Genomic DNA, 18314 nt, shown 5'->3' with positions numbered 1-18314 from the left:
CTACACATTCCCATCTCATGATGTTTTACCTTACAATGTTCAGTTCTCATTGTCTCATTATTGGAAGCTTTGAAGAAGGTACAGTGGAGATTTACCAGGATTTTTCCTGCATTGGACAACACGTCTTATGAAGAAAGGCTGAGTGAGCTGGGGCTTTGCTCTTTGGAGCGACAGAAGATGTGAGTCTTAATAAACCATGGCACAGGAAAAGACCCTCCAGCTGAAGTCTGTGCTGACCATGTGCCATTTTTACCTTGGGAAAAAGATTCTGACAAAGCCTTTCATAGACATAAAAACATCAAGTCACCCCTCAGCCTTCCAGGCTCCAGAGAATACAACCCATTTGTCCAATCTTTTCCCATAGCTCACAACTCCAATCCAAGCAACATCTTGGTAAATCTCTTCTGTACAAGCCTTTCCAAAGCCTTCACATTCTTCTTCTAATGGGGTGACCAAAATTGTACACAGTATTCCAAGTTTGGCCTGACCAGTTTTATACAGCTGATTCCTTATTTTTTATGCTTAATGTCCCCCCTCCCCCCAATGAAGGTAAGCATCCCATATGCCTTCTTCACCACCCCATCTACCTGTGTGGCCACTTTTGATAAGCTGTGGATGTGCAGTCCAGATTCCTCTGCACTTCAATGCTTTTAAGTATCCTGATATTAATTGTTCATGTTCCCCTTACATTTGACCTCCTGAAATGCAACAGTTCACACTTGTCCATAAGACACAGGAACAGAAATAGGCTATGCAGCACACTGAGCCAGCCCCACCATTTAATCATGAGCTGAACCACTTTCCCACAACCTGGTCTTCTCACCATAACCTTTGATGCTCCAGCGAATCAAGAACCTATCAATCTCTGCCTTAAATACACCCAATGACCTGGCCCCCACAATCACCTGTGGCAACAAATTCCAGATTTACCACCCTCTGGCAAAAGGAATCCCTCCACATTTCTGTTCTAAGCAGACAACCTTCAATCCTTTTTTAAAATGTTATTTATAAATTTAAAACCACAAAAATTCACATAATTAATAATACAAATCAAATACAAGTGGCATATGTAAAGGAAAAGACTAAATAACCGCCCCCCTACAGAATTCTGTATTTACACCACCAACATTTCCCTATAACTCAGTTCAAGTCCTGGCAACATCCTTATAAATTTTCTCTGCAATCTTTCAATTTTATTGATATCTTTCCTGTAAGCAAGTGATCAGGACTGTACACAATACTCCAAATGGGATGTCTTATACAACTTCAACATGACATTCCAACTCCTATATTAAATATTTTGATTTATGAAGGCCAACGTGCCAAAAACTCTTTTTACGACTGTCTACCGGTGATGCCAGTTTCAAGGAATTATTATATCTGTTTTCCTAGATCACTCTGATCTACTGCGCTCTGCAGATTCCTACTGTTGAATGTGTATGTCCTACCCTGGTTCATCTTCCCAAAGTGCAACACTAGCATTAAATTCTATCTGCCATTTTGCAGCCCATTTTTCCAGATCCAACTGCAAGCTTTTGAAAACCTTCCATGCCGTCCACTACATCCCCAATCTGCAAATTTGTTGATCTAATTTACCATATTATCATCCAGATGGTTGATGGGTTTGTGGATAGTGGTAAAAGCAGGAATTATAATAGTATTTCAGAAGCTTTTAGATAGGCATGTGAATATATAGTGAATGGAGGGACACATCAGCAGAGGTTTAGTTTATCTTGGCCTACTATGTCTGTGCTAAACATGACGACAAATTTGCTGTCTGCACATGATCCATTTCTCTCTAATTCACTGCATATTCAAGTGTCTACCTAAAAACCTCTAAAACACAATTATCTACCACTACTTACTCTGCACAGCTTCTTTAAACTTAACCCCAATTACCTTAAATGGTTGTCCTCTAGTATTTGACATTTTTACCCTTGTGCAGACTGATTGTTTAGATCGGATGGCACAAATAGTCTGTTTCTGTGCAGTACTATTCTATGTTCTATGTTTTAAGAGCACTTCAGCTGCTTCTTAATCCCTTAGACCTAGTCCGGATCTCTCTTACTCCACTGATAGCGATTCCTTCAGAAACCAGGACCCAGAGGTATAATTAAATGAGGCAGCTTTCTCAGTCAACCACCCTACCTTCAGAAAAGGAATGACAAAAGGCCTCAAGGGGAAATTGGTTGCCTCCTGAAGTTTTGTGTGAAACTCCTCAATAGTCCGGGTAGAATTCTGCAGTAAGCAAAAATTAGTTGTGATTAGCCCCATATCTAATACACAATACCAATAATAGTCTGCCACTTTCTTATTGAACACAGGAAAACAGGAACGCTAACCTGTCAAAAATACACCTGGGCCAGCTGAGATAATATATCTAAACATCAACAGTGTGTTTAAAACCTATTAACTTTGAAATTACAATCCAAGTCAAACCAAAGGTCAGCTACAAATTAACTGAAGGGGAGGGAGGGAGACAGCAATGTAAGATACAATTTAAAAATTAGACAAATTTACCAGCAATGATGCTTTTGGGAGAAAAACAAATTAAGCAGTAGTTGAATAAATCTTGTTTGATCCAACTGGGTTATTTCAATGAGATAAGAGTGGCATACAGCACTAGAAACACTTCCACCTTTGTTACATCAATAATAGACTTGTGAGTAAAGGACACAAAACTTAGCAGTTGTGAAAACATGGAAAAAGATTGAAAAAAAATTTCTTCCTATATTGCATGTTCTTTCAAACCCAACTTGTTAATATTGACTTCTTCATTTGCAAGAGAAGATGCAAAAAAAAATGCTAGTTTGATTACAGGGATGAGGAATACAAGTTATAAAATTAGACTAGAAAACCATGGTTATTCTTGGAACAAAGAAGATTGAGATCAGAGGACACAGCAATACAAGAGTAACACATCAAGTACAGGAGTTGTATAATACAATGGTTAGACCAGGGGTCCAAAACATTTTAGACTGTTAACTCCATCAGAGACTAAGTGGTCCCTTATCAATCCCCAGGCATGGAATCTCGGTGATGGGGGGGGGGAGATGGTGGATGATATTGGTGATCCGTAGGTTAGACCAAATTTGGAGTATTGTGTGCAGTGTTGGTCACCTACCTACAGGAAAGTTATCAATAAGATTGAAAGAGTTCAGAGAACATTTACAAGGATGTTGCTGAGACACGAGGAACTGTTACAGAGAAAAGGTTAGAACTTTATTCACCTAAGCACTGGAGAATGAAGGGAGATTTGATAATGGTATGCAACAGTTTGAGGAGTAAGAATAGGGTAATTTTTGCACTGAGGTTGGGTGAGACAAGAATCAGAGGGTATTGTTTAAAGGTGAAAGATTAAATATTTAAACCATAAGATATAGGAGCAGAAAAAGGCCCCTCAGATCCACCATTCCATCATGAGCCGATCCATTCTCCAACTCAGCTCCATTCTCCTGCCTTCTGTCTGTCAAGCCTGCTCCACCACTCAATTAAGATCATGGCTGATGTGGCCGTGAACCAACTCCACTTAGCTGATTCTTTCTCATAACTAATTTTCCTAGCAGAAATGTGGAGGATGTTTTAGAACCACTTGCGCAGGGTTTCCGACAAGTTTGTTTCACTGAGACTGGCCAAAAAATTGTAGGATAGAGGAATCATGGATGACAAGAGAGGTGGAACAGCTGGTCAAAACAAAGAAGGATGGAAATGTACATAAGATTTAGGAAGCAAAATTCAAGAAGGGGAACATGAGAATTTTACGGTCGCAAGGAAAGAACTTAAGAAAGGACTAATGAGCACTGGGTGGGGGGGTCAAGAAGGCTTTGTAAATAGGATTAAGAAAAAAAACCTAAGGCTTACTACATTTACATGAAGAAATGAAGAATGACTGGAGTCTAAGGGAAAAAGGGGGAAATGTGGCTAGTGGCAGAGGAGGTAGGGGAGGTCCTAAATGAATGTTTTTCTTCAGTGTTCACCAAGGAGACAGACCTTGACAAATTTGAGGTCAGCGTAGAACAGGATAATGTGATGGAGCATGTAGAGGTTGAGTAAGATGAGGTACTGGAGCTTCTTAAAAAACATTCATTTAGACAATCCCCGGGGCTGGATGGGATATACCCCAGATTACTGCAGGAAGCAAGGGAAAGGATTGCTGAGGTATTGGCCATGATCTGTGCGTCCTCTCTGGCCATAGTAGAGGTGCAGGAAGATTGAAGAATGGCAAATGTAGTCCCCTTGTTTAAGAAAAACAAGAGGAAGAAGCCTGGGAATTATAGAGCAGTGAGTCTTGCATCAGTGGTAGACAAGCTATTGTAGAGGAATCTTAGGGACAGGATTTACAAACATTTAGAGAAGCATGGTCTTCTCAGGGATAGTTAGCATGGCTTTGTAAGGGAGGGGTCATGCCTCATGAGCCTAATTGAGTTTTTTTGAGGCAGAAACAAAAGAAATCGATGAACACAGGGAAGTGAATATGATGGATGTAGATTTCAGTAAAGCATTTGATAAGCTCCCTCATAGAAGGCTTATTCAAAAAGTCATGAATTATGAGATCTGTGGAACTTAGGTTCCCTGAAGATGGAATGTATTCTGATTGGTGGTCAGTGACAAAGTGATGTTCTGCAGGGATCTGACTTGGGACACCAACTCTGTGATTTTTTTTTTTTTAAAATGACTTGGATGAAGAAATGGAAGGGTGGGTCAATAAATTTGCAGACAACACGGCAGTTGGAGGTGTTGTGGATAGTGTAGAAAGTTGTCATAGGTTACAATAGGATATAGAATGCATAGATGGCAGAGAAATGGCAGGTGGAGTTCAATCCCGAAAAGGGTGAGGTAATGCACTTTGGATATCAAATGTGAGGGCAGAGTTCAAAGTCAATGGCAGGATTCTTAACAGTATACAAGAAGAAAGGGACCTTGGGGTACAAGTCCAAAGAACTGTCAAGTTTCCTATACAAGTTGTTACACAAGAAATATGGCATGGTGGTCTTCAATTAGTTTAGGGATTGAGTTCAAGAACTGAGGAAATGATGAAACTCCATAAACCTTTGGTTAATTTAAAAAAATTAACAATACAGCTCTTCCTGCCCATGAAACTCATGTCACCCGATTACACCCAATTAATCTACTAACCCAGTACGTTTAGGAAGGTGGAAGGAATCTGGAGTACCTGGAAAAACAAACATGTAATTGGGAGAACATACAAACTTCTTATAGACAGCGCTGGATATTGTGTGCAGTTCCAGTCACATCATTACAAGAAGGATGTAGAAGCTTTAGAGAGGGTGCAGAGGAAATGTACTAAATTGTTGCCTGGAACAGGTTTATGAAGCAAGGTTGACTGAGCTAGGACTTTTCTCTTTGGACTAACACAGGGTGAGAGGAGACAAAAGAGGTATACAGGGTTATGAGAGGCAAAGATAGGGTGGACAGCCAGCACCTTTAACCAGGGGCGACAATAGCAAATAGTGGAGGACATCTGTTTAAGATCAGTGGAGGAAGGTTTGTGGGAGATGTCATAGGTAAGGTTTTTTTTAAACTATAAACACAGAGTGTATGTATTGCTGTGGGTGGTGGTGGTGTAGTATAATAGGAACATTTACAAGAATTTTGGATGAAGAATAGAGGGTTATGATTGTGTGGTAGGGAAGGGTTAGATGGTTGTAGAGCAAGCGTTCATAGGTTGGCGCAACATCCACATCAAACAGAATATTACAGCACAGCCAGGCCCTTCGATCCATGATGTTGTGCTGACCGATGTAAACCTACTCCATAACAATCTAAAATTTCCCATCCCAAACTCACAACTCTCTATTTTTCTTACATCTATGTGTCTACCCAAAACCCTTTTGAATGTCCCTATTGTACCAGCCTCCACCACCACACCCGGAAAAGCATTCAACTCTGTTTTTTGAAAAAAAAACTTACTTCTGACACCTCCCCTAAATTTTCCTTCATTCACTTAAAACAGATGTCCTGTGATATTTACTATTGTCTCCCCAGGAAAAAGGCGCTGGCTGTCTGCTCTGTCTGAGCCCCTCAATCTTATACACATAACCATATAACCATTTACGGACTATTGTTATCTTTCTTCACTCCAAAGAGAAAAGCCTTGCTTGAATAGTCGAGGTAAGGTAGAAAGTTACTTACTACCCATATTCTATCTATCACTGTGTATTTTGCTATGAGCAGTGAATTGATCTGCAATTTGGACTAGAGGACCAATTTATTAATACTGGCAAATTACCTACCACGAGTCCCAACACCAAGTTTCTAACTCGCTCCCCAATTTCTGGAGAGATGTCATTTGCAAACTGCCGCAGTGTAGTCAGGAAGCGTTTCAGTTTGCTGAGCTGTCTGGCACCACAAGTGGGAGGCAACTGCTGATTGGTAAGAGAAGCTGTGGTTGAGATGGCGGGACCATCGCTGAGTCCTTTTGGGATTGATGGAGATCCACTGATTGCAGTTGGCAAGTGACTGGTCCCATTCATCACTGCTGAGAGAAAGGGAAAGAGGTGGACTTAGTGGCAGTGCAGAGTGAGATTAATACTGGCTGAACGTACACATCTATTCGCATCAGACCTGGAGACTGAAGATCCATTGGCTATGCCAATAGAGTCATCAAATTCCTTTATTGTTATGGAACAGTATTAGGTATATGTAAGAAACTTTAGGATGAGAAGTATTCCATTCAGCCCTCAAGAAGGCCTGCAAATAGTGCCAGACCTTTCCTCTATGGAACATTAACATAATGCAGCAACCTTATGAAATAGTAACATACTTCCAGGGATCACCGTAAATACCTGAACTGAAATGTGAGCATATCCTTACTGCCCTATCCCTTAAAAATAAAACAGTCGTTACTGTAGATTAGGAGGCTACCCTCACAAAATCCTTTATTCACAGAGGTGTTTGTTCTTCAGAGAAATTCAGTATTTTACTTTCCCTGTCAAAAAATCTACTGTATATTGAAAAGTTGTCAAGCTGCTTGCATGAGATGGATCGTCTGGAAAGATGAGAGAATCAGTTTAACAACCATTCCTATTAAACAATGTTTTGCTGCAGGTTCCTGTGTGACAAACACCATTTGTATAACCAGTTCAATTGTTGCTAAAAATAGCATTACCACAAGAACTTTCACACAGAGAACAGGTGTCTCCCTATTTCTGCTCATGTTTCAGGCTCAAATTAGCAACACTATTTGGAAACGCGTGCCCAGCCCCTGGTGACATGTGCTTCAGGATTATGTGTTGCCCTCCTCATTTCAACTTCTATCTCAGGCCATTCACTGATGATGCACCTGCTTCCAGTTTGTCACCACCCAGAATTACACCACACAGCTGTCAGCTCAGAGCTTCCATACTGGCTGTTTGGCGGAGTTAGCAAGAATTTCTGTAATGTCACGCTGAAATGTCCAGTTGAATCTGCTTCCACTGCCCTTTTGTGCAGTCTAGATTTTAAAAAATTTAATTTCAACTCGGATTCTTTTGCTTATCACCTTCAATCTGTGACCCTCCCGCTACAGGACACAGTCTCTCCTTTTCTGTTCTATCAGAACCTTAAGAACAGCAGCTCACTTATGAAGTCTTAATAAGGAATATTAAATATTGATATTTTCTTATTAAGACTAATTTCTTCAAGTTTTGAACAGAAATTTTCAACATGAATTCTCTGGGAAGAAATTCATTTTTTGTGATCAACATTTAAAAATAAATGCAACACTCCTCTTATTTACATTCAGGTCACATTTATTATCATCTGACTGTACATATACAACCTGACAAAACAGTGTTTCTCTAGACCATGGTGCACATATACAATATTCAGTGCATAACAATCATGTTACCACCCACCAAACTTTGTACACTCCTTTCACACTTTCTAGATGGCTGCCTGACCTGTTGTTCTTTGTTTTAAAATTCAGTCATGTTCCTCTATTTAACAGGCTTTAAGGAGAAATCACTTCTTGTTATGTTTGGCGTATTTTACACCACTCCAACAATATGATTAGGTGCTAAATATTGTACAGGAGCAATTCATCTCTTTAGTGAGAATTCTAATGGAGCACTGCAGAGTGATGAGAAGCTGATCAAGCATCAGCCCAACTAGTCCCTCTGGAATCCCAGTTAAGCAACAGCCGCTGAATTATCTAGAAACACTCAGAATGCCTTCCACAGATGTACAACTCTACTATATACAGCTGTGTGGCTGTGAATCTTTTCTGGAGCAAGGGCAGGAACATAGAACTAATTCTTAAAGACAAACACATTCTGCTGGACGAACTAAACAGGTCAAGCAGCATCAAGACTTGTGAAGAGTTTTGGCTCTTAATCTCTACCATTCTTTACTCCCACTGATTCTGTTTGACTCACTGAGTTTATCCAGCAGATTCCATTACAAATCTGACTCCAACTTATTTTTCAATTGGTGGTGGGATGCGCACATCATCAGTTAAAGTTAGCATTTACAGGCCATCCCTAATTAGTCTTGAAAAATTATGGTGACCTGCTGTCTTGAACTACCTTTTGGTGAAATACATCTACAATAAAATTGAGTAGGAAGTCCCAGAACTTTGACCCAATGAGGCTGAAGTAATACATTTCCAAGTCAGGGTAACTAGTTCTATACTGTCCAGTTGATCCATACTGTGCATCTGTCCAAATGTGTTTTGAACATTGAAATCATACCCTACTCCTATAGACTTCTCTGACAACTTGTACCTGATACTGACTACCCTCTGAGTCCAAAAGTTGGCCCTCAGGTCCCTCATGGATGATGTCCAGCTTTCAAGAGTTTGAACTGCACTCATCCAAATGGAAAGTATTCTACTACAATCCTGAACTGCACCTTGTAGACAGTGGAACGGGTTCAGGAGTTGAGCCACTTATGTGACCAACCTTCAACTTGATATGTAGCCTTAACAAATATGTGGCTATCCAGATGAGTTGTTGGTCCATGTTAACCTTCAGAACATCAGAGTCTGGTAATGGCATTAATGGCAGTAGGAGGTACGACCCTCTCATGTTGGAGAGGCCCAGCATTTCTATAGACACAAATGTTGAGGTTTTCTACGCACCTGTATGTTACTATATTTCCAAATCAAAAACCCTTAAAATTGTGAGGTCATATTTGTAGAATTGCATCTCTGAGCCAATGCTGGGGCTTGTCTAGTTCTCCCAATTTACAAAATTCCTCAGTTATTTGTGATGAAAATTATGCAATATCAATTAATTTTTGTCACCCCCTCGTTTTACCTCAGAACACCTTTTCCTCATTAACCACTTCTTTTACTAAATTCCATATGAGGGAACACCCACTCGCCCTTTGTCTTAAAGTCAAGCTCATTTTCTCCTTATCCTCACAAAATATCCTAGACTGGGCTATGTCCTTGCATGGCAATTGCACCTGGGCTGCTTCCCTCTGCATTGTACACCTATGTCACTACAGCTTAGAAAAAAACATGACGGTGGAGATAACTCACTGGTTGTTGGAGAGAAGGAAATGTTCCGAGCAGGTCCCTGTATGATGGTTGGCGGTGGCGGTGGCATTGCAGGTGGTGTTGATTGGGACTGAGTTTTAACATCAGTGGGAGAATCTGGCATTGCTCCAAGCTTAATTCTTCTGCTGACTATCGGAACAAGAACATGGCATACTGTAAACTGCTCTCATTAATCATTTACTGATGACTTAAATATACTGATAATGTAGTGGAGATTAAGTTCACACAGAACCTGAGGAAGATAAAAGCAGGATTTTGGGTGTTGTAGAAAGCGTACAATACAATGCTAAAGTACGTATAAGAAATAGGCTACGCCACGTCACCACTGCTTCCTTCAGACACTTCCCCAAACTCACCAAAGTAAACAACATAACTCTAATCCATTAGGAACAAAACCTGGTGAGAACACAAGAAACCAGATGGAAAATGGATAGGATCAAGGAAATGTGACAATTTTCCCAGACAACAATATCAATGGAATTAAATTTCCATATTTCAGACAAACATTATTGTACCCTCATTAGTTCAGATATGCCCATGCTTCATCTGGGTGTTCTGTGACACGACTTACCTCCAGGCCTTCCATCCATAGGAATAAAATATTGGTATTCATCTACAAGGGGGACACTATCCAAAACAAAGTACTTTCTCTGGATTGAATCGCCCTTCCACTGAAAACATTAACCATTTCCTCCAACACCATCATACTGTGATCATAAACGACAAGGGTCAAAGCAATAACTTTCAACCTCTGCAATTCTGAAGGGGCAAAGAAAGTGATGCATCATGAGGTCTTCAATAAAGGATATGACACGGAGGACTGGAATGCCCTAGAAAAGGAATTCACAGAATGCCTGCGAGATGGCTTTTTAGTGCAATTTGCGATTTAGCCAACCAGGGAAAAGGCAATTCTGGATTGGTGTTGAGTAATGAACCAGAGAGGAACCCTCAGGAGGCAGTGATCATAATGTGATAGAATTCACCTGCTGTTTGAGAGAAATTAAAATCAGATGCATCAGTATACCAGTGGAATACAGAGGATTATAGAGGTACAAGAGAGGAGCTAGCCAGAGTTGATTGGAAGCAGACACTAACAGGGATGATGGTAGAGGAGCAGTAGCTGGAATTTGAGCTCAACTTAAAAGGCAAAGACAGCAAAATAGAGGATGTACAATATAGCAAAACAGTGGGAAGTTAGAGGATTGGGAAATTTTTAAAAGCCATCAGAAGAAACTGAAAAAGCAATGGGAAAAGATGAAATGCAAAGGTAAGCTAGCCAGTAATATAAAAGAGAATGTGAAAATTATTTTCAGATATACGAAGAGCAAAAAAAGGTGAGGGTGGACATCAGACTGCTGGAAAACAACACTGGTAGGAATGGGGACAAGGAAATGGCAAATGAACTCGAACAATATTTTGTGTTGTTTTTCACTATGGAAGATGCCAACCATATGCCAAATGATTGAGCCTGTCATGAGGCAGAAATATGTGTAGTCACTATTATTAACGAGAAGGTGCTGGATAAATCACCTTGACTGCGAGATGGCTACACCATAGGGTTCTTCATCGCAGTTCATCAGCACCTGACTGTATACTGTATATAGAACCAGCAAAAACAGCATTTCTCTGGACCACAGTACAGACACACACAATGCACACATTAATAATCACATCTATATATAAAGGCATAATTGAAAATAAATATTTTGGATTGATTTCCTCAGTTACAGGATACTGTTCATAAATATCTCAGCCTGCAGGAAATAGCTATTTCCCAGCCTGGCAGTTCTGATATTGATGGCCTGCACCACCTTCTTGATGGTAGTAGGTCAAAGGTTACAGAGGTAGCTGAGGAGATTGTGGAGGCTTTAGTAATGATTTTTGAAGAATCACTGGATTCTGGAGTGGCTCTGGAGGACTGGAAAGTTGCAAATGCCACTCCGCTCTTTCAAGAAAGGAGGGAGACAAAAGACAGGAAACTATAGGTCAGTAGTCGGACAAGACATCCTTCCGGTTGGCAAGATGTTAGAATTTATTATCAGTATGAGGTTTTGATGCATTTGGGACGAACACAGTCAAATAGGCAGAAGTCAGCATGGTTTCTTAAGGGGAAATCTTGCTTGATAAACATGAAATTCTTTGAGGAGATAACAAGAATGACAGACAAAGAGTCAGTGAATACAGCTTATTTGGTTTCTCAGAAGCCCTTTGAAAGGGTGCCATACATGAGGCTGCTAAACAAGAACTCATGTATTAGCATGGAGAAAATACAGTATTGGCTGATTAGCAGAGGCAGAGAGTGGGGATAAAAGGACCTTTTGTGGTTGGCTACCGGTGACCAATGGTGTTCCACAGGGCTCAGATTTGGTACTGCTTCTTTTCACATTATATATCAATGGTTCAGATAACAGAATTAATGGCTTTGTGTCCAAGTTTGTAGATGATACATAGATAAAAGGAGGGGTAGGTAGTGTTGAGGAAGCACTGTCTACAGAAGGACTTTTTTAGGAAATTGGGCAAGGAAATGACAGATGGAATTCAGTGTAGAAAAATGTATGATCATACACTTTGCTGGAAGGAATGTAGGTATAGACTACTTTCTAAATGGGCAATGAGTTCAGATATCAGAGGGACATGAGAGTCCTCATGCAAGATTCCTGAAATGTAGCATTCATTTCAAGAGGGACAGAATATAAAAGCAGAGATGTAATGTTGAGGTTTCTTTATAAGGCAGTGGTCAGACCACACGGAGTATTGTGAGTAGTTTTTGGCTCAAGTAAGGAAGGATGTGTTGACATAAGAGAGGGTCCAGAGGAGGTTCAGGAGAATGATCCCCAGAAAGAAAGGATTATCATATGAAGAGTGTTCTGATGGCTCTGGGACTGTACTCACCAGAATTTAGAATAAGAGGGGATCTCATTGAAACTTATCAAATACTGAAAGGACTAAATAGAGTGGAAATGGAGAGGACGTTTCCTATGGGGGGGGGGGGGGTAACTGGGTTCAGAAGGTATCTGGACCAGAGGGCACCAGAACAGAGATGAGGAGGAATTTCTGTATCCAGGGGGGTGATGTATCTGTGGAATTCGTTGCCACGGACAGCTGTGAAGGTCATGCCATAACAGAGATATACAAGTTCTTCATTAGGAAAAGAATCAAGGATTATGGGGAGAAGGCAAGTAAATGAGATAAATCAGCCATTATGGAATGGTGAGTGGACTTGATAGGCCAAATGGTCTAATTCTGCTCCCGTGTCTTATGATCTTACATCAAACTCTATTGAAATCTGGTACAAAAACCTATTTGTTGGATAACTTAGCAAGTGAAGCAGCATCTATGGATTCAAAGGGAAAGTCAAAATTTTGGTCAAGACAACTGATGCAGGGTGTCAATCCAAAATGTCAACCAAACACAATTGGGATGTCTACAAGGGAATGCCTTTTGGTCTGCACTGCAGTTGTAACTGGAAGGTAAATAGCCAAAGAACAGGTTGTACTATTTTCCAGCCCAACAGTTTTACTTATTGTTCTGTTTTCCATATTCACACCTTCTCTAGACCTTTTGTGCTTCTTGATAGTAATAATACAACTCCTTTTGCCTTGCACCATCATATAATCACTCCTGCCTTCCAACCCACCACAGACCTACACATGTCACTTTGGGTAGGCCAGTGATAATATACATAATTGAGTGTGGGATGTACTGCAGAAGACCGCTGTAGTTTAAGATTCAGCTTTTATCAGACAGGATTTATAAAACCATGAGAAGACAAGGTGGCTGATGAGGATAGGGCAGAGGATGTGAGTAAGGCATTTGACAAGGTCGCTCATGGCAGGATCATCCAAAAGGGATCCACAGTGAATTGATAGTCTGAATCAGAATTGGCTGGCCCATAGAAGAGGGGAATGGTGGAAGGATGTTATTCTGGCTTAAGATTCATGATCAGCATATTCTTTTGTTGAGACATACATTCAACCCAACAGCCCATGCCATCTAGTTAACCTAAAGCTCCCAGGGAAAACCCATGCAGTACAAACTCCTTACAGACAGCGCGGGATTCAAATCCTGGTCCCGAATGCTGGCACTGTAACAGCGTGGCACTAACCATGCCCACGTTTCTGCATGGATTGGAGTTAAGACCTCTGTAGGGAGAGGATGACAAACTTGGGTTGTTTTTTTTCCTGAAGCATTAGTTTATAAAATCACGATAGACATTAAGAGAGTGAATAGTCCGAATCTTTTCCTTGTAATAAAAGAATCATACACTTGAGGTCATGCATTTCAGGTGTGGGGGAGAGAATTTAGGGGAAAATGTGTATGGTACTTTAAAAAAAATACAGAGTAGTGAGTGCCTGCCATGGCCTGCTGAGAGTAGTGGTAGGTACGAGTAGATACAACAGAAGTGCTCGAGAGACTTCTGGATAGACACATAAATGTGAAAAGAATAGAAGGGTATTGATCATGTGCAAGCAGCAGAGTTTTTGTCTGATTTACACATCACATTTAGCACAGGCACATTTGTAATCTCACATTTTTAACTCATTAATCAAATTTTCACACTTACCCCAACAGTTTCAGATCACGTCAGCTAATGGGACTGCTTCTCCAATGTCTCTACCTGTCAGTTTTAATGGAGACAATAAATAAACAATAGTTGTTTACTGCAGATTTGCTCTTTTGAATGCTCCAAATATAAAGTGGATCATTGGTAACAATTATTTAGACAAGAGGAACAAATATAGCTGTCGCTACCAGTAGTAATGGCAGTGAGCCAAAGCCAGCCCTAAAAATCACATTGGATCTTGGGCCTAATGTGCTAAAGAACCACAACCAATCAACCTTTGATCTGAGGCCTGCCATGGTTGTTTACAAATTGTCTTCATAGCTTCAAGTTTCATCCAGTTACAAACTGTTCTGTTTAGGCAAGAGGACGATGCACATCTGGGGAGAATAAGGCTGTTGGGACATTAAATTGTTGGCCTCTACATTACCAGTTTGAACATACCAAGCTCTGGATATTTCACAGGGTTATCTCACTTCCAGATTAAAACAGAATGTCCACAGATACTGATAGTCCCATTAAGGCACAGGAAACGGGGAGTAATGGGATAATTGTCCTTTGGTCAGCTGCTCTCCAAGAGCTCTCCTCATTGTAGGATGGAACTGATTTAATGCTTGATGCCTCTAGCCAACTGCACTTGCATTTGGACCCATCGCTCCTTCACGGAGTGTGCACAGATTACAGTTCAAACCAAAAAAGGGCAAGTCAGAATGCTGCTTTCTCGTGGTATCATCCCCATCACTTGCATGCTCTCTTTGTATGCAAGACTCTCTCAAATTATCATTTCATCAAGCTTCAGGATACAAATGCTTGAGGGAGGAGACCAGCTAAAACAAAACGGAGTTGAGGAAAATAATAATATCAAGGGATGGAAGAGGAAAAATAGCAAGATTGATGAATAATCAGAATCTTTTCCCCATGGAACTTGCTGGTTGTGGTGAAATACAATTGTTCTTAATGGCAGTCATTGCTAACAGCAGTATTCAAACTCTTCTGTTGGACATTGCTAAAGAATAATATGAATGAGTTACTGCACTCCATGTTCAAAACTAGAGACCACAGCTTGTGCACAAAGCAGTCCTTGCCATTACCACCAAAACCTCCAAATAGCATCCCAGTATTTTCAGTCGATCATGTGGTGGTCCTTCCCACATGACCTGAGTATACATTCCCCCACCCCAGCATTCAGAGTAAGCAAATACTAGATTCAGACTGACTGCTCCACGTTATTCCCTTACCATCCTCTATGTCAGTTAGGCTCAGCACCAGGCAACCTAATTGTGCATTTCACTAAGCCAGTCCTTCAGGTTTCTCAGAGATGGTAAGTGAAAAGCAGATGTTTGCAGAAATAGGATTTAAACCAAGTCATTCCTAGGTATAGGAAAACGTTTTGGAGCATCTCTCCAAATTGTGAGCCGTCTACAAAACATTTTACAGATAAGAATGGAAGGAATTGCAGTTTCATCTGGCCTGTGCCTGATTTTAAATTACCCTGAATACAAGTGGCAAAAGAACCAAAGGAACATTGATGGGAACAGAGAGAGAGAGAGAGAGAAAAAAAATTAGATAAGGGGCTGCAATTGCCCTGCTGGGAGTCACCGTTGAATCAATGGGCTAAATGGTCTTTTCTGTAATATAATAAATAAGTACTACACAATGTGCTAGTGGGTATATGTGGGCTTTCTTTATTCCAAATGAAAAGTGTAGATACCACTCCTACCCCAGAACTTCAGGACAAAGAGGAAAATCAATTAAGAATCAAAGAGTCCAACCAGCTGGGTTCTCATACCACTTGATGTATAACATTATTATTCAAACTCAATCGTAGACATCACCTCAGGATTTTCTCTGAACAAGGAGCTTGACCCAATTTTCTTCCGCCATAAATATCCAAAATACTGATTTCTGTTCATCAGTCCTCGCATTATGAAATAGAGCTTGCAGCAAGACTAAAATGGACTCAGGCTTGGGATGGCAAGTGGTAGACAACATTTGTGTCAAACATGTCCCAGGCAATGATCAAAGGAAGCCCACATATACCCACTAGCACATTGTGTAGCACTTATTTATTATAGTACAGAAAAGACCATTTAGTCCATCGATTCAACGGTGACTCCCAGGAGGGCAATTGCACCCCCTTATCTAATTTTACCCCTTGACATTTCAGAATTATCCTCGCCAGGTCCTCCACCTTTAACATCTTTGGGATCACAATTTTAATGATAATCAGATGATTATTGTGGCTACAAGAGCAAATCAGAGGTAGTGGCCTAATGATTCACTACCTGACATTCCATACTATTACCACCATCACAAGGTACAAGTCAGGAGTGGTAAAATACTCATGTGCCTAGTGCAGCTTCAATAACGTGATGAGATGAGGTGAAAGGAACTGAACACACCACATGGAATTACACCTGTTGCCTGCATCTGGTTCCCCATATTTTGATCTTTGCCAATTAAGTCAGTTATTTAGTGCAGAAATAGGCCCTTCAGCCCAACTCATCCATGCCTATTTGAACTAGTCCCATTTTGCCTGCATCTGCCCATATTTCTCCATTTTTCTATTGCACCTATCTAAATGTGTTTTAAATGTTGTAATTGTACTATCATTTTCTCTAGTAGTCTGTTCTATATATCCACCCACCTGCAATGTGAAAAAGATGCCCCTCAGATCCCTTTCAAATCATTTCCCTCTCACTTCTACTTTTAGACTCCCCCATCCTGGCAAAACAGTACGACTTACCTTATCCATGCCCCTTATGATTTAATATACTCTCACGTGGCCAGCCCTCAGCTCCAGGTTACAACATCCTATCCTTTCATAACATTTTAAGGCCTTAGTCCCAGTAACTTCTGTGTTAATCTTTTCAGTTTAATGACATCATTTCAGCAGGTGACAAGAAATGCTCACATACTTAAAATATGGCCGTACCAACATGTTGTATAGTTGCAGCGTGACTCCAACTCCTGTTCTCAGTGCCCTGACTGATGACTTTATTCGCCATTCTGTTGACCTTTGTTGCTACTTTCAGGGAACGGTATGTGTACCCCTTAGTTTCTCAAGTGAAGCAAACACCTATTAAAACCTGAATAAATCGACATCTACAAATCAAACCATCCATGCAAGGAACTCCTTGAGTCACAGGTTCTGACATTTCCTTTCGGCTGAGCTGTTGCCAAAAGATAGTCCCAGAAGCAGTGACCCTTGAGTGAGAGTAACGTGGCAATGAGGCTCGGAAATATTCTTACATCAACTGCAAGACTAATTGGAGGGCATTCGCTGATACAGGATGCAGCTCTCCCATAAAAAATAAGATGTCCAAGTAAGAGGAACCTACTTGTAATGGAATCAACAAGCTGACATTAAGGCATGTATTTCAGGTTGGAAACTCCGGATATCTGTGCAACATGAACATCGATAAAAGTCTGCTGCATGTAAAATGTGGTTAGCCTCAGATAGAAATGGAGAAGGGCTGCACAGATAGATATCTGCCCCAGCATGACAGTGAGGGATAGACACTGTGATTCCATACCAAGTGGCAACATTCAACCTTGTTTCCCAATGAGTCTCTGTGCATTGTTATTAATGATGCCAGTCTTCATGGACTATTACACAGAGCAATACAACAATGGAGCTGACCCTTTAGCCGACACATCTTTGCTGAATAGGATATCTAAATCAAACTAAAACTCTGCTGCATGCATTTGATAAATATCTCTCCATATTCTTGTGTTTAATCAAGAAACCACTTAAGTGGTCCTATTGTATCTGCTTCCACCACTATTCATGGCAGTTCGTTCCAGGTACCCACTATTCTTAAATATTTGTCCTTTACATCTCCCTTAAACTTCTTCCCCCTCATCTTAAATGCATGTCCCCTCATGTGAGATGCCTTTTACCGAGGGGAAAAGATTCTGACTGTCCACCCGATCAATGCCTCTCATAATTTTATAAACTTCTTCCAGGTCTCCCCTCAGCCTCCTCTACTTCAGGAAAAAAACCCTCCAATTTGTTCATCCACTCCACTAAACCAGGCAAAGTCCTGGTAAATTTCATCTGTTCTATTTCCAAAGCCTCTACATCCTTCCTGTAATGGGGCTGATCAGAATTGCACATCAAGTGCAGTTTAACAAAAAAATTGTGTTGCTGCAACATGACTTCCTTGTTTTCTTTTCACCTCACACCACAAATAGTTTTGTTTTTCATGTAGTTGGTAGGAGTGAACTTGACTGCTTCACAGGGACAGG

The 18314-nt window shown here is 40.6% G+C and overlaps 1 protein-coding gene across 13 annotated transcripts in view; it reads right to left on the bottom strand.

Moving 5' to 3' along the window:
* cbfa2t3 (CBFA2/RUNX1 partner transcriptional co-repressor 3) overlaps window positions 1-18314 on the bottom strand; it is a 108455-nt gene that overhangs the window by 33305 nt on the left and 56836 nt on the right. For 10 of the 13 annotated variants that reach the window (XM_069901939.1, XM_069901938.1, XM_069901936.1 and 7 more), the window contains 4 exons: window positions 14067-14120; window positions 9485-9631; window positions 6255-6499; window positions 2149-2238 (listed from right to left, as the gene is read on the bottom strand). In XM_069901939.1, coding sequence (XP_069758040.1) covers window positions 2149-2238; window positions 6255-6499; window positions 9485-9605 — 456 coding nt within the window. In that variant the 5' untranslated portion in view covers window positions 9606-9631; window positions 14067-14120. The remainder of the gene's footprint in view (window positions 1-2148; window positions 2239-6254; window positions 6500-9484; window positions 9632-14066; window positions 14121-18314) is intronic. The other 3 variants (XM_069901943.1, XM_069901949.1, XM_069901947.1) reach the window with 2 other exon arrangements.

Source organism: Narcine bancroftii, chromosome 10 (assembly GCF_036971445.1).
Source record: "Narcine bancroftii isolate sNarBan1 chromosome 10, sNarBan1.hap1, whole genome shotgun sequence".
Classification (NCBI taxonomy): Eukaryota; Metazoa; Chordata; class Chondrichthyes; order Torpediniformes; family Narcinidae; genus Narcine; species Narcine bancroftii.
This window is presented reverse-complemented; position numbering and strand designations above follow the sequence as displayed.